The 12,614-nt window shown below is 40.0% G+C and overlaps 1 protein-coding gene across 4 annotated transcripts in view; it reads right to left on the bottom strand.

The window, feature by feature from the left end:
- The window catches only part of IPCEF1 (interaction protein for cytohesin exchange factors 1), a 152,629-nt gene that overhangs the window by 25,516 nt on the left and 114,499 nt on the right, over positions 1-12,614 (bottom strand). For all 4 annotated transcript variants that reach the window (XM_023517937.1, XM_023517940.1, XM_023517939.1 and 1 more), the window contains 2 exons: positions 12,374-12,474; positions 6,146-6,518 (listed from right to left, as the gene is read on the bottom strand). In XM_023517937.1, the coding sequence (XP_023373705.1) occupies positions 6,146-6,518; positions 12,374-12,474 (474 nt within the window). The remainder of the gene's footprint in view (positions 1-6,145; positions 6,519-12,373; positions 12,475-12,614) is intronic.

The raw sequence follows: 12,614 nt of genomic DNA, 5'->3' as shown, positions 1-12,614 counted from the left end.
CGCAAGGTGTCAGTACAGAGGACACTGCATGGGGAAGAAAAGGGATACATGAAAACTCTTTGTACTTTCTGCTCAATTTTTCTATAAAATCTAAATCTATTCTAAGAAATGAAGCCTGGTAATTTTTTGTAAGAATATCCACAGCAGCATTTTAATTATGAGTCCAAACTGGGGGTGGGGGGAAATGTTCATCAACAGTAGATACATCTCTCATCCTACAGCAGAGTGATGGAGTTCTGTAAAGTAATGACCTTGAACTAATTCCAGCTACACGGAGTATCACAAGGGGTTTCTGGAAAGCTGGCTAGTTTCTATTCTTTGACCTGAATGGTGGCCACATGGATATTGTGTGTGTACACGTGCAGGTGTGTGTGTGTTTATACAATGTTTTGGATACAGAGCTATAGAGATAGGACATTCTTCTGTGTTCACAATATTTTTATACTGTAATGAACAACCGCCATTTATCAGGAGAAATGCTAGAGCACATATGTATGAAAAAAATCATAAAATGAACTAAAAAAACAAGTATTTACTCAAACACAGGAAGTTATAAGAAAGAGGGAGAAAAACTGAAGAACTTTCTGTAATTCTCCAAACTATCTATACCTCTAGACCACATGAGAAGCACAAGAGTTCTGCCTTACCGCCCAACCAACAAGGGGACCCCCTATGGGAGATCACTTTGTCTCAAAGCCACATCAACTTAGAAATGACCCTATCATCAAATATGAAAGACTCCATATTTTTTTTCTTTCAAGGCTGTTTCCATACTTTATACAAACAAAAAATGCTCAAATAACTGTTGATAAAACACAAGTTAGGTAGCACAGCAGTCAAGGGGATGTATAACATGAGGGACTTCACAGATGCATTGTTGTCGTGACAGATGCAGTTTCTATCTGGAAGAAATGTGTGTTCTTGGCAGGAATTCTGTGGTCGTGCACAGTGGGTACCCAGTGTACTTGATATTCAGAGCAGAACATTTTTAATACTCCCCTCCTCAACTCCTAAATCTGTTTTTATACCCCAAATCTTCACCTCTAAGTTTATTTCTGAGCACAAGATTCCTCTTTCCACAACCTTACTGTGTTCTCTGCCTTCTGAACTTCCAAATCTCTCATCTTCTTGTGTTCTCCAACTCCTTAACCTCTCCTACTTCATTCAAACTGTCATTGCCACCCTAAACTTAACATGCCCAAAGTCTAGATCACACTTGTCACCATCTTCAAAACCCTTGCCCCAGGGACTTCCCACCAGCCCTTTCTGCCAACTCTTGGGTGCCGGATGAGTTATAGAAAGTAAGAAGGAAAAGATGAGATAGAAAGTTTGCATGCTACAAGTGACCTAGATGTACTGCACACATGTGCAGGGAACATAATCCTCCTAACTTTATGAAACGCGTAGGACTCTTTAGCCTCCCAACCTAGAGGAAGAGAAAGCAGGTGGTGAGCACCCACACCAGACATCAGTGCCCTTGAGGCCAACAATGATATATTTCAAGTTTTACCAATATTAAATATTTATTCTCATTTTCAGATCTCACTTCTCAAACTATAGCTCAAACAACAGGAAATATTCCAGGACTATATTAAGTACTAAGGGTACAAGCCCAAGGTGAGTCTTCACCTGGCATGCTTGCTAAAGAATCCTCCTCTCCTGTCCTTCCTCTTTCCACTGACCCTCAACTATTACATAAGTTCCCTAAATCTTCTTATTTCCTGTCTCCCTTTATTCTATTCTACCCTATATCCTAAAGCTTAAAAAACATTTAAAGTATTTTTCCAATTACATGATTATCCTGATCAGACATATTCGTCCATTATCTATTAAAACTAACTAACGTTTATCCCGATAGTCAACACTGGCCAAATTTCCTTTCCCTCCCCCTTCCTACCACTCCCATGTCTGTGAGCACAGATCCTTCCACGGAGACATGCTACAGCATTTGGTCTGCATCTATCTGGTGGCACCCGTCTTATTACTTTCTTTTGTTAAATGTGTCTAATTCTTCCCACTCACTTCATTAGGTTTAGACCAGAAATTGTGTTTTGCTCATCTTTGTATTCACTTTAGCAAAAAGTATGTGTTAGGAGGCGGTGCCTGTGGCTCAAAGGAGTAGGGCATCGGCCCCACATACTGGAGGTGGCGGGTTCAAACCCAGCCCCAGGCAAAAACTGCAAAAAAAAAAAAAAAAGTATGTGAGGTGCTTGGAAAAAAAAAAAAAGCTACATTGAGTGTCGCCTAGTATTGGGCTTAATTTTATAGTATCTACTTGCTCCCTGAGGACACACACCACTCCACACCCACAGCAACACTCAAAGTAGCTAGCTAAAATAGCGTAGCACCTCTACTCCTCACACTCAGATTGTGTGCAGTTTTGCTAATATTTGTTGAATCCTAACTTCTGGCTCATTGATGTCATTTTCCTGTGAAGTCAGGCATGCTGAGAATGCTTGTCTCTCCATTAATATTGTTTTTTACTCAGATTATTATTACCTGAGTTCCACATACATGCTTGCTATGGCTGTACTTGACAGTTCAATTTGCGTAAGTTGGGTGTTAGTCTTAGTAGCTGACATGCAGCCTTTCGGCATCCAGGGCACCATTACTCCATTCATCGAGTGAGCAGTAGTGGCAGTGTCTCCCTGCTGTCAATGGGTAGAGTGTGTTGTACATGTGTACATAGAAAGCATTCTGTGTGACTTATCTCCCATGGGCATAAGTCAGGGGCCAAAAATCCTCTCACCAAAGAAAGGAAGAGCACGGAGCAAATGAACCTTCCCTTAAACCCATCACCTCTTTTCCCTCTTTATTTATAGAAAGACCCAGTGAAGAATTCCTAGAGCTCTGGAACTCTGGAACGCTCATCTAGAGTGACAACAGACTGCAATTAACACCCTGCTTTTACTTTTTAATAGCTCACACCACAGGAAGAAATGTCTAAAAGGATATTTAAATTCAGCATAAAATTCTAGCAGCCACAATTTTAATTGCATACCAACTGCAAAATATTTTTTTCATTGTCTATATAAAAGGAAGGCTATAATATATGCTGTCTACTTGTTTCAGAACTTAGTTATTAACCTTTAAGAATCTTTTCTGGAATAAAAGCCTCTTTCTTCAGCAAATGCATTTTGACACTGGGACTTAACCTTCTAAAATCCCAACTCCTATTTTGGACAGTGTTAAGACTTCAATCCCCAATACAAAAACACCCTAAACAGTATTTCAGACAGGGATTTCAGAAAGTTTTTGATTGACAACACAAAATCATTTTTAGAAGTCACAAAAATAAAAAGTCACCTCTTCTCAAAGACATAAACACACATGTAAAAAAATGCACAACACGTAATTTGATTACTCAATGGTAAATCATCACAAACGCAAGCAAAGACCGGGTTGCTGTTTCCATAGCAATGACTTTCTGTGGTTTTAGCTCTTCTGGGAATTTAACCAAATCCCCAGCAGCAGGAGAAAATCATCAGCAAAAATTCTCTAACATATGGCAACTGCCAACAAACCAGGAGGGAAAAAATACTTTCATTTTCTTTTCCTTTTTACCAAGAGGAATGTCTTCACATCAAGCTGTTTGATAAAGCACACAGATTTTGTTGGTCACTTGGCATAGAACTCAAAACTAAACAATACCAGGTTTTTTCATTCTTACATTAAAAGAGCTGTTGGTACCCAGCCAGGTTCTGCAGCACACACGTTCCCAGATGGCATCTAGACATGAGCAAGAACTGCATAAATCTTCCCATAACCCTCGATGGCGGTCCTAAGGGAAAACTCTCTATCTGCAGGGTTATCTCTTAGGGAAGAATGCAAATGGCATTTTACACTCCATTATGCTTTTGAAGCTATGCTCATCCTGGGGTCTGGGTATGTGTATGTATGCATGAAACTTTTTTTGCTTCTACTTATGACCTAATGATTAAAGTAAGAGTTTGCACCAGAAAAATTATAGATGTGGTACTTTTTATTATTTCCCTTAGACCCACCCATCCTATATCTGGAAGGCTCTAGCATAAAGTTAGAGGTCATCTAGTTCAAGATATAAAGTTCTCTTTCTAGTACCTATTTTCAAAAACAAAAATTGTGACCAATATGCCATGTGCAATCAATATCCAATGAGAGTGGTTGCCACAGAATAAGTAAACACCACCAGTACTAAGGAATGTATTACTTTCCAAGGAGCCCATTCTATTTTGAACAGTTCTCAATGTCAAAAAGAAGTTTCTTACGCTAAACCTAAATCCATTTTCTTTTTAGTTGCACCACTGACTTCAATTCTGTCCAAAGAAATACATGTAAGCCCAGTACTGTGTCTACATGACAGCAGCTCACAAACTCAAGGCCAGCTCAAGTCTCCTCTTTTCATTCCTCATCTCGTCCAATCTTTATGTGCCTGTAATTCTTCAAAAGAAGTGTTGACTTTCTCTCCCTGTCCTCCTCATTCACCTCTAGAAACAGTCTAGTTTGCCAATGACTTCATTCATCCCAGTTTTTCTATTATAAAATAGATATTTGTCCTACATTGGGGGTGTCAAGAAAAATGCCATCAGAGGCCAGGCAGGTAACTCAACTGTGCAAAGCATCTTCAGGTAAAGCCTCAGAGAGAGTGACAACTGATATGAATTGGAGAATTCGTACCAGCCTCAGCATTCAAATTTATAATTTTAAAATGCTAGACGCACACACACACACACATAAAACCTTGGTCTGCAGTTACAATCCTTAGTAAAATTACACTGATAACCAAAAATTAAATTAACAAAATACATCTTTTTTTTTTTTTTTTTTTTTTTGAGACAGAGCCTCAAGCTGTCCCCCTGGGTAGAGTGCCGTGGCATTACAGCTCACAGCAACCTCCAACTCCTGGGCTCAAGCGAGTCTCCTGCCTCCGCCTCCCAAGTAGCTAGGACCACAGGCGCCCGCCACAGCGCCCGGCTATTTTTTGGTTGCAGCCATCATTGTTGTTTGGCGGGTCCGGGCTGGGGATTCGAACCTGCCACCTTAGGTGTACGTGGCTGGCGCCTTTAGCTGGTTGAGCTATAGGCACCGAGCCACAAAATACATCTTAAAATACATTGTAGAAGGTAAAGAAAAATTCCCAGATTAGGGTAGGGGGATAGGGACTGAGTCACCTACATCATTAGGCAATCTGGCCAGCTATTATGGATATTTAGTGAGTCAACTTTCTCTCAATAGTATCCCTCCAAAATGCAACCCAAGCTCATTATTCTCTCATGGCTCAGTACCTTTTATCAGGCAAGCTTGTTTTACAATAGAATGAATAAAGCACAATCAGAAAAGACACGTCCTGATTGAATAGTCATAAAAAGAAGTCACCTCTGATGACATCTGAAAAGTCTCCATACCCAGATGTCCCATATTCTTTAAAAGGTAAGGATCAATTATTATAGAGTATTAAAAAAAACTTACATTATTAATTTCTTGCACCACTACCTCTTTCCCCTATTAAGACCTAAAATGTCATTCACAGCATAGCCTATGTTTTCTTTCATATTTAAAGGTTCTAATGCTGCCCTTCCAGTACATGTAAGTTTTCTGTTTCCCTGTCTTCCATACAAGGACACTCAGGTGCCAACTGGCCAGGAAGCCAACATTGTCTGTGGGACTGGGAAAGAGGCTGCCCTGAGCGCCCAGTGAACCATCCCGGTGATGTTACAAATACCAAACTATACCTGGTTCAACTGCACAAGCTCCAGCGCATAGGCAGGGGTAGGGAACCTGTGGCCTTAAGTCCACATATGGCATTCTGGATCTTTAAGTGATGCCTTTTGACCGAATCCAAATGTTGCAGAACAAAGCCTTCCTTACAGAAGCAAGGTTTTGTTTCTGGTACTGGTGGCAAAGTATTATTATTTTGTGATCTCTTGTCTCATAGTTTTAGAGCATTTGGTTAGTAAGACAGGAAATAATTAGTAGCCTGATAGCTGGAGTGGTCCACATGCAAACACCTCTACAAAGGCAGCCCCTGAGCTCAGCCACACTTGACTGCTTAATCACTGAGTTGCCATTCAGGAGTTTAACCATTCTCATTACAAATCAACATTAGAGTTCCACATACACACAAACATTCACTCTCTAGAGAAGAATGAACAATCTCTTGGTTTACCTCTGTCCATGATCTTTGATCCTGTAGGCTTATCCGGGATGGTTAGATGGTCTTGGTTGCTACTCAACGAAGAAGTGTCATCGCTAGATAAAGAGTTCAAAAATCCACTTTCTGATGTGACAGAACTGTTGTCCAGGGCCTTGAGGCCGCTTGCCTCCGAGGGTACAGGGGAATGAAGCTGCACAGCAAATGTCACAGACTGTCCCAAACCTTCAGCAGCAGATGAACTGTTAACTATGTCAAGCCAGGACTGTCTTTCTTTAGATGAGGAGGAAGAAAACCCGCTGGGTGTCTTTGTTGAGTTTTCCAGGGACGAGAAAGAACACGATGTTTCACTTGATTTGGGTGAAGATGAAGATGCCTGCTGTCCAGCCTATTTTTCACAAATAGAACCAAAAAAGAATAAAATAAATCATGATTAAACCTGCTTTTCTACTTTTCATGTTCAATAGAGGTGCCCCGTGGTTGTTTCCAAAAGTGACCGATGACAAAAGAGTCAAAAAGGAAACACCTGATATTTATTTCTGTTTCACAGCCACTAGGACACCATTCTCTCAAACTGAATTTTGAATTCACTGTTCTGGGATCTGAAAAGTCTCCATACCCTGATGTCCCATATTCTTTAAAGCTCTCCAGAAACTTAAAAGGCCTCTTTGGGGAAATCTGTTAGAATATTGAAATACACCTTGAACAAAATATAATTTTCAATCTATATTGAATTTGCACAGATGGAGCAAAAACTCTTGAGACTCTTGAGAAAAGTGATTAGGAGAAAGAAAAAGAGAGAGAGCCAGACAGGAAGCAAAATAATGTTCGCTGAGTGGAGCTCGGTGATGTGGACAAAGCATAGGTATTTAAGCTCTGACTATTCCTCAAATATTTCTTAGCACATAACAGTATCCGCTTATAACTGCACAGGTTAAATTAAAGGGTTTTAATTTAAAAAATTTAATGAAGTTTTGCCAAAGAAAGATACATTTTCACCCTCCCAATTTATTAAAGAGAAACAGCAGCTGCACCACTGATGCTGGAAAGCAGGCTGATGATACATCTTCATACAGCGGTTCCTGACACACACTCCAAGGACACATGGCAACATTTTCACCAGGACACAGAGAATACATCAGTGGAACATTACCAGTGAGAACCCTCCCTTGGAAAGGACTTTATTCGTTCTGAAACTTTTGTCCTTGTTACATTTTGATGTTGAAAGATAAGCTTGATAACTAGGATCCACAGAGAACTCTAATTAATCAATATAAAAAGAGCCAACAATTGGGCCGGTGCCTGTGGCTCAAAGGAGTAGGGCGCTGGCCCCATATACTGGAGGTGGCAGGTTCAAACCTGGCCCTAGCCAAAAACTGCAAAAAAAAAAAAAAAGAAAAAAAGAAAGAGCCAACAATCCTTTAGATCAATGGACAAGAGAGATGAACAGAACCTTCTCAAAAGAAGACAGATGAATGGCTGACGAACACAGGAAAAAATGGTCATTGTCCCTGATTATTAGAGAAATGCAAATCAAAACCATCCTGAGATACCTTCTAACCCCAGAAGAATGGCCCACATCACAAAATCTCAAAATTACAGATGTTGCCGTGGATGTGGAGAGAAGGGAACCCTTTTACACTGTTGGTGGAACTGCAAACTAATACAACCTTTTTGGAAAGAAGTATGAAGAATCCTCAAAGAACTCAAATTAGACCTCCCATTTGATCCTGCAATCCCATTACTGGGCATCTACCCAGAAGGAAAAAACAAAATCCTTTTACCATAATGACACCTGCACTAGACTGTTTATCACAGCTCAATTTACAATCACCAAAATGTGGAAACAGCCTAAATGTCCACCAACCCAGGAATGCATTAACAAGCTGTATATATGTATACCATGGAATACTATTCAGCCACAAACAAAGATGTAGATTTGGGGCAGTGTCTGTTGCTCAGTGGGTAGGGCACTGGCCCCATAAACCAAGGGTGGCAGGTTTGAACCATGCCCTGACCAAATTGCAACAACAAAAGAAAATAGCCGAGTGTTGTGGCAGGTGCCTGTAGTCCCATCTACTCGGGAGGCTGAAGCAAGAAAATCACCTAAGCCTAGGAGTTGGAGGTTGCTGTGAGCTGTGATGACACAGCACTCTACTGAGGACAATAAAGTGAGACTCTGTCTCTAAAAAAAAAAAAAAAAAAAGATGTAGACTTTACATCTTTTGTATTAACCTGGATGGAAGTAGAATACATTATTCTTAGTAAAGCATCACAAGAATGAAGAAGCAGGAATCCTATATACTCGATCCTGATAATGAGGACAATTAATGACCTAGTACACAGTGAGGGTGGAGAAAGGGGAGAGAGAGGGAAGGAGGGAAGGGAGTGGGGTCACGGTGTATGGCTCACCTTTTGGGAGCAGGACACAATCACAAGAGGGTCTTTATTTAACAAATGCAATCAATGTAACCTGGTTCTTTGTATCATCAATGAATCCCAAACAATAAGAAAAAAAAAGACAGGGCTTCTTTTGAAAAACACTATATAAAAGCTGTCTTTTAGACTTTTATTTTTTAATGTTCTCCATAACAAAATAAATTTCAACAACTCTAAGTTGAAATTTTATCTATTTATAATTTTATCCATCAATAAAATCCAAATATCTAGATTCCAGGGCTCTGCAAGTCAGCCAGTATCTCCAGCTACAGTAAGGACAGAGTTGGCATTGTATGCTTCAGTTTCGTTACATCATCCTGTCAATCTCAAGAATTCAAAACTCTGAGGAAGTGGCAGGAAGGAGATTATTAGGGGCAGCCAAAGAGCAAACCAGGATCCTCCCTAAAACACTCAGAATCACTGCAACTCACTCAGAACAGCTGGCTTTCTTCCAAATCAATATGGTCTCAAGAATTTTATAGGTCTAAGCTCTGAATTTTGATGGGAAAAGCCAATATTTGCCCAATGTGAACATACTAGACTCGGCTTGCATACTAGACATGGACTGTCAAATAATCAATAAATCCACTTTTAAGTAACATGACATTAAAATGTCTAGTTAAGATGCTCGCTGATCACACACACCATCCCAGTAACAACACATTGGCACAGACATGAAAATTTTCCATTCATGAACGTGCCAGGTAGCTTGGAAACTGGTTATCCTAAATCAGGCCATTTAACAACCAGAAATCAAACATCTGCAGTTCACTAAGTCTAGTTATCTGGAAAAGAAAATGTACAACCTCTAAACTGTCCAAATAAACACCAGGAATCATTTGCAGGATCTACAAAATAAATATTAACAAAAATCTCTATTCTGGCCCCGTCCAGACACGTTCCCCTATTGTGAGCTATTTTTGTAAAACTCAACTTCCATGTGATCAGCTTCCTTTTTCGGAAAGAGACCAAGCATGAGTTTTTCCTGCAGCTCCTGCTGCTGCTACTTTAATTCGATTATAGCAAACAGAGCTGTTTGAGCAAGAGACTGTGTACACAGTGGCTGTGGCCCCTTCTGTAAGGGCTGAGGGAAGATCTGGTAAGTCAGCATTAGCAATATCCGGCGGCCAGTTCCTGTTTGTGGTACTCACTACTCAACTCGGTGCAACACAGTGCTTTGGGGAGTCTTGTGAGTACACTGCCCAGAAGGCACTGAGCTTAGAGCGCTATGCTTGACATAGGCTGCTTGTAATTACAGACTGTTAGAAGTGACGAGCCACGCCTGGGCATCACACTCTCTAAAGCATGTTCCCACACTGGACCCCAGTTCACTTTGATTTGTAGTTTGTCAATCTTTAAACCAGTGAAAACTCCTCCTAACCTAACAATACCCATAGTCTTTTCTCATTTCATTTTTCCTTCTATCCAATTCTTTTCCTTCATTCTTTCTCTTTATTTTTATTCTTTGCTCACTCTTCTCCATTTTAAAATCAACATTTTAGGCCAGGCACGGTGACTCACCCTTGCAATCCTAGCAGACTAGGAGGCTGAGGTGGGTGTATTGCTGGAGCTCAGGAGTTCAAGACCAGCCGGAACAAGAGTGAAGCCCCATCTCTGCTAAAAACAGAAAAACTAGCCGAGTGTTGGGGCAGGTGCCTGTGTAGTACATAGTTATTCAGGAGGCGGAGGCAAGAGGATGGCTCAAGCCCAAGAGTTTGAGGTTGCTGTGAGCTATGACAGCACAGCATTCACCCAGGGTGAAAGAGTAAGACTCTATCTCAAATTAATTAATTAATTAAAATCAAGTTTTAAATGTTATATGGTGCCTAGAGAAAATGAGAAGTTGAAAGTATCAAAAGTCTACCCATTTCTAACTTCTTTAAGAATAAATAGGTCAATCTTCTAAAGCCTTATCAAAAAGAAAGAACATAAAAAAATCTTCCTCTTTACCTTGTGGAACATGGTTCAGCCCATTACAAGCAGAGTCCAAACGGACCTGGTGCTGAAGTTTCTCTGCTGATCTTATTAGCAGTTAGAACAACTAAAGACTAAATTTGTTTCATTCAAACAAATGAATCTTAATCTATGATAGTTTTCACAAAGACTATTTCTATATACTGTTGAATTCACCATCACAAAATAAAAGTCTAATACCCAAAATATTGTTTAAAGTAAGAACTGGGAGAAAAAATTATTTTTATCCCCAACCTCAGATATCTAAGTGAGCTTATTACCATATAAAGCAAAATAATAACTTGAGTCATGGTTTAGATACAATTTACTATCTGATTTTTTTTACGTTTCATTTGGTTAAATAAAAAGCCAGAATGTTATTTTAACCAAGTGCCTTGCATGTCTGTTTTTCAGAAACTAGAAAAAACAAAAACAAAATCTGCCTGGGAAATATGTGAGCAAGTGGAATATATCCTGTTGCTAAGGCAAAAAAAAAGTCTTAACTGTTCAAACATTTATCTGACTATTTCCAATATATTTCCTTAGAAAATGTTAGCATTAGTGGCCTGCCAAAAGATGCTCAACTTACAAATTTCAAAAATAACACTTGATTGATGATACAGAAAGTGTAAAGATTCTTCTGAGTTCAGTGACCCAACTTACTGGTCTCCTAAGCAGACCCTCATTTATTTGTTTTAAAACGAGCATTCCCTACGTGGCTACTGCAGGTCAGACTGTCATTGTGTAATGTAATTGAGCCACAAACCTTCATCTAAGAAGAGGATGTGGTTGCTTTTATTTTTACCAAGTAGCATTCCAGACACTAGCTACTATGGGAGTGATGGATAAATGTGACACGTTCAAATCAAGAACATCTGTTTAGAAAGAGAAATCACGAAACAGAGTTTTAAAAAAACAAAAAGCGAGATTTGCTCACTTCTAGCTGACAAAGAACTGATACACAGAATAATAAATTAAGAACATATAAAAATCAAGAAGAAGAGAAAGAAGAGGAAGACACAGCTAAAAATGTACAAAAGACCAGACACTTCACAAAAAGGAAATGCAAACGGCTAATAAATGTGAAAAGACGCTTGGCCTCATTAGTAATCAATACAATGTGAACTGAACATTACTACTTCTCAGGGCTATTTGGAGGATTAAATGATTATGTATTTAAGCCATCTACATAAAACTTCATACATGGCAAGTGTCAAAACCGTGAATCAACCTCCCCAGGGACCCTTGTTTGACCCTTTCTAGGGGCATCACTGTAACTTTAAGTGCATCCAACTACGAAGGAGCTCTCCGCAGTCTTAACATCCATTAATAACAGGAACCTACATTAGGGGCCTGCAGAGCTCAGAACCACATTCACACTCCTCTCTAGGGAACATACAAAACCATTCCACATGCAATTTTAATACACTGACCTCACTCCCAGCTTCCTGCTATCTCTCTGACTCCACTACTTTTCTCTTCACACTGCTTTTCCATTTTCCTTAAATTTATTTTGCATTGTTAGAGTACACACATTTGGGCAAGGCACTTCAATTGTTTTGGCAAACAAGTAGGGCATGAACACTATAAGACAAAGTTTTGTAAGTACTGGCCTATCACCTAGGTGCCTTTCGCATGAGGAGCCTGTGGGTCACCCGGGGATAGGCCGAAATTGTCCTACCAGTGGGATATTACGGAGAAGTTTCAGAATCAGCGCCCTGAAAACTGTACTTGCTCTTTGGAAGATACCCTAATCTAACCCACTCTAAATACTTGTTATTCAAGGGCGTTTCTGGCCAACTGGAAGGAAGGACCTCCACCCCTCTGATCAGTAACCAACAGACTACTTACATCTGCACATACTGAAGGAGACTGGGTCTGGGAGGAGTAGGGAGGGGGTGGTGTCTCCGTGGCGATTTCAGGATCTTCCTGTTCACTTTCACTGTAACATTCTACAACAGAAACGAAATTGTTTAGTGTTTCAGTGCCGCCATCACTTATTCCATAATGCACGAGCAGAGGTTTTTCGCCATCTGGCTACTGCAATTTCAAGCCACTGCAGAAAGCCCACGTCCACTGAACTACCTGGTGC

Source organism: Otolemur garnettii, unplaced genomic scaffold, assembly GCF_000181295.1.
Source record: "Otolemur garnettii isolate 467f Iridium unplaced genomic scaffold, OtoGar3 scaffold00126, whole genome shotgun sequence".
NCBI classification, from domain to species: domain Eukaryota; kingdom Metazoa; phylum Chordata; class Mammalia; order Primates; family Galagidae; genus Otolemur; species Otolemur garnettii.
The sequence above is the reverse complement of the archived record's forward strand: the minus strand, read 5'-3'. Positions and strand labels throughout refer to the sequence as shown.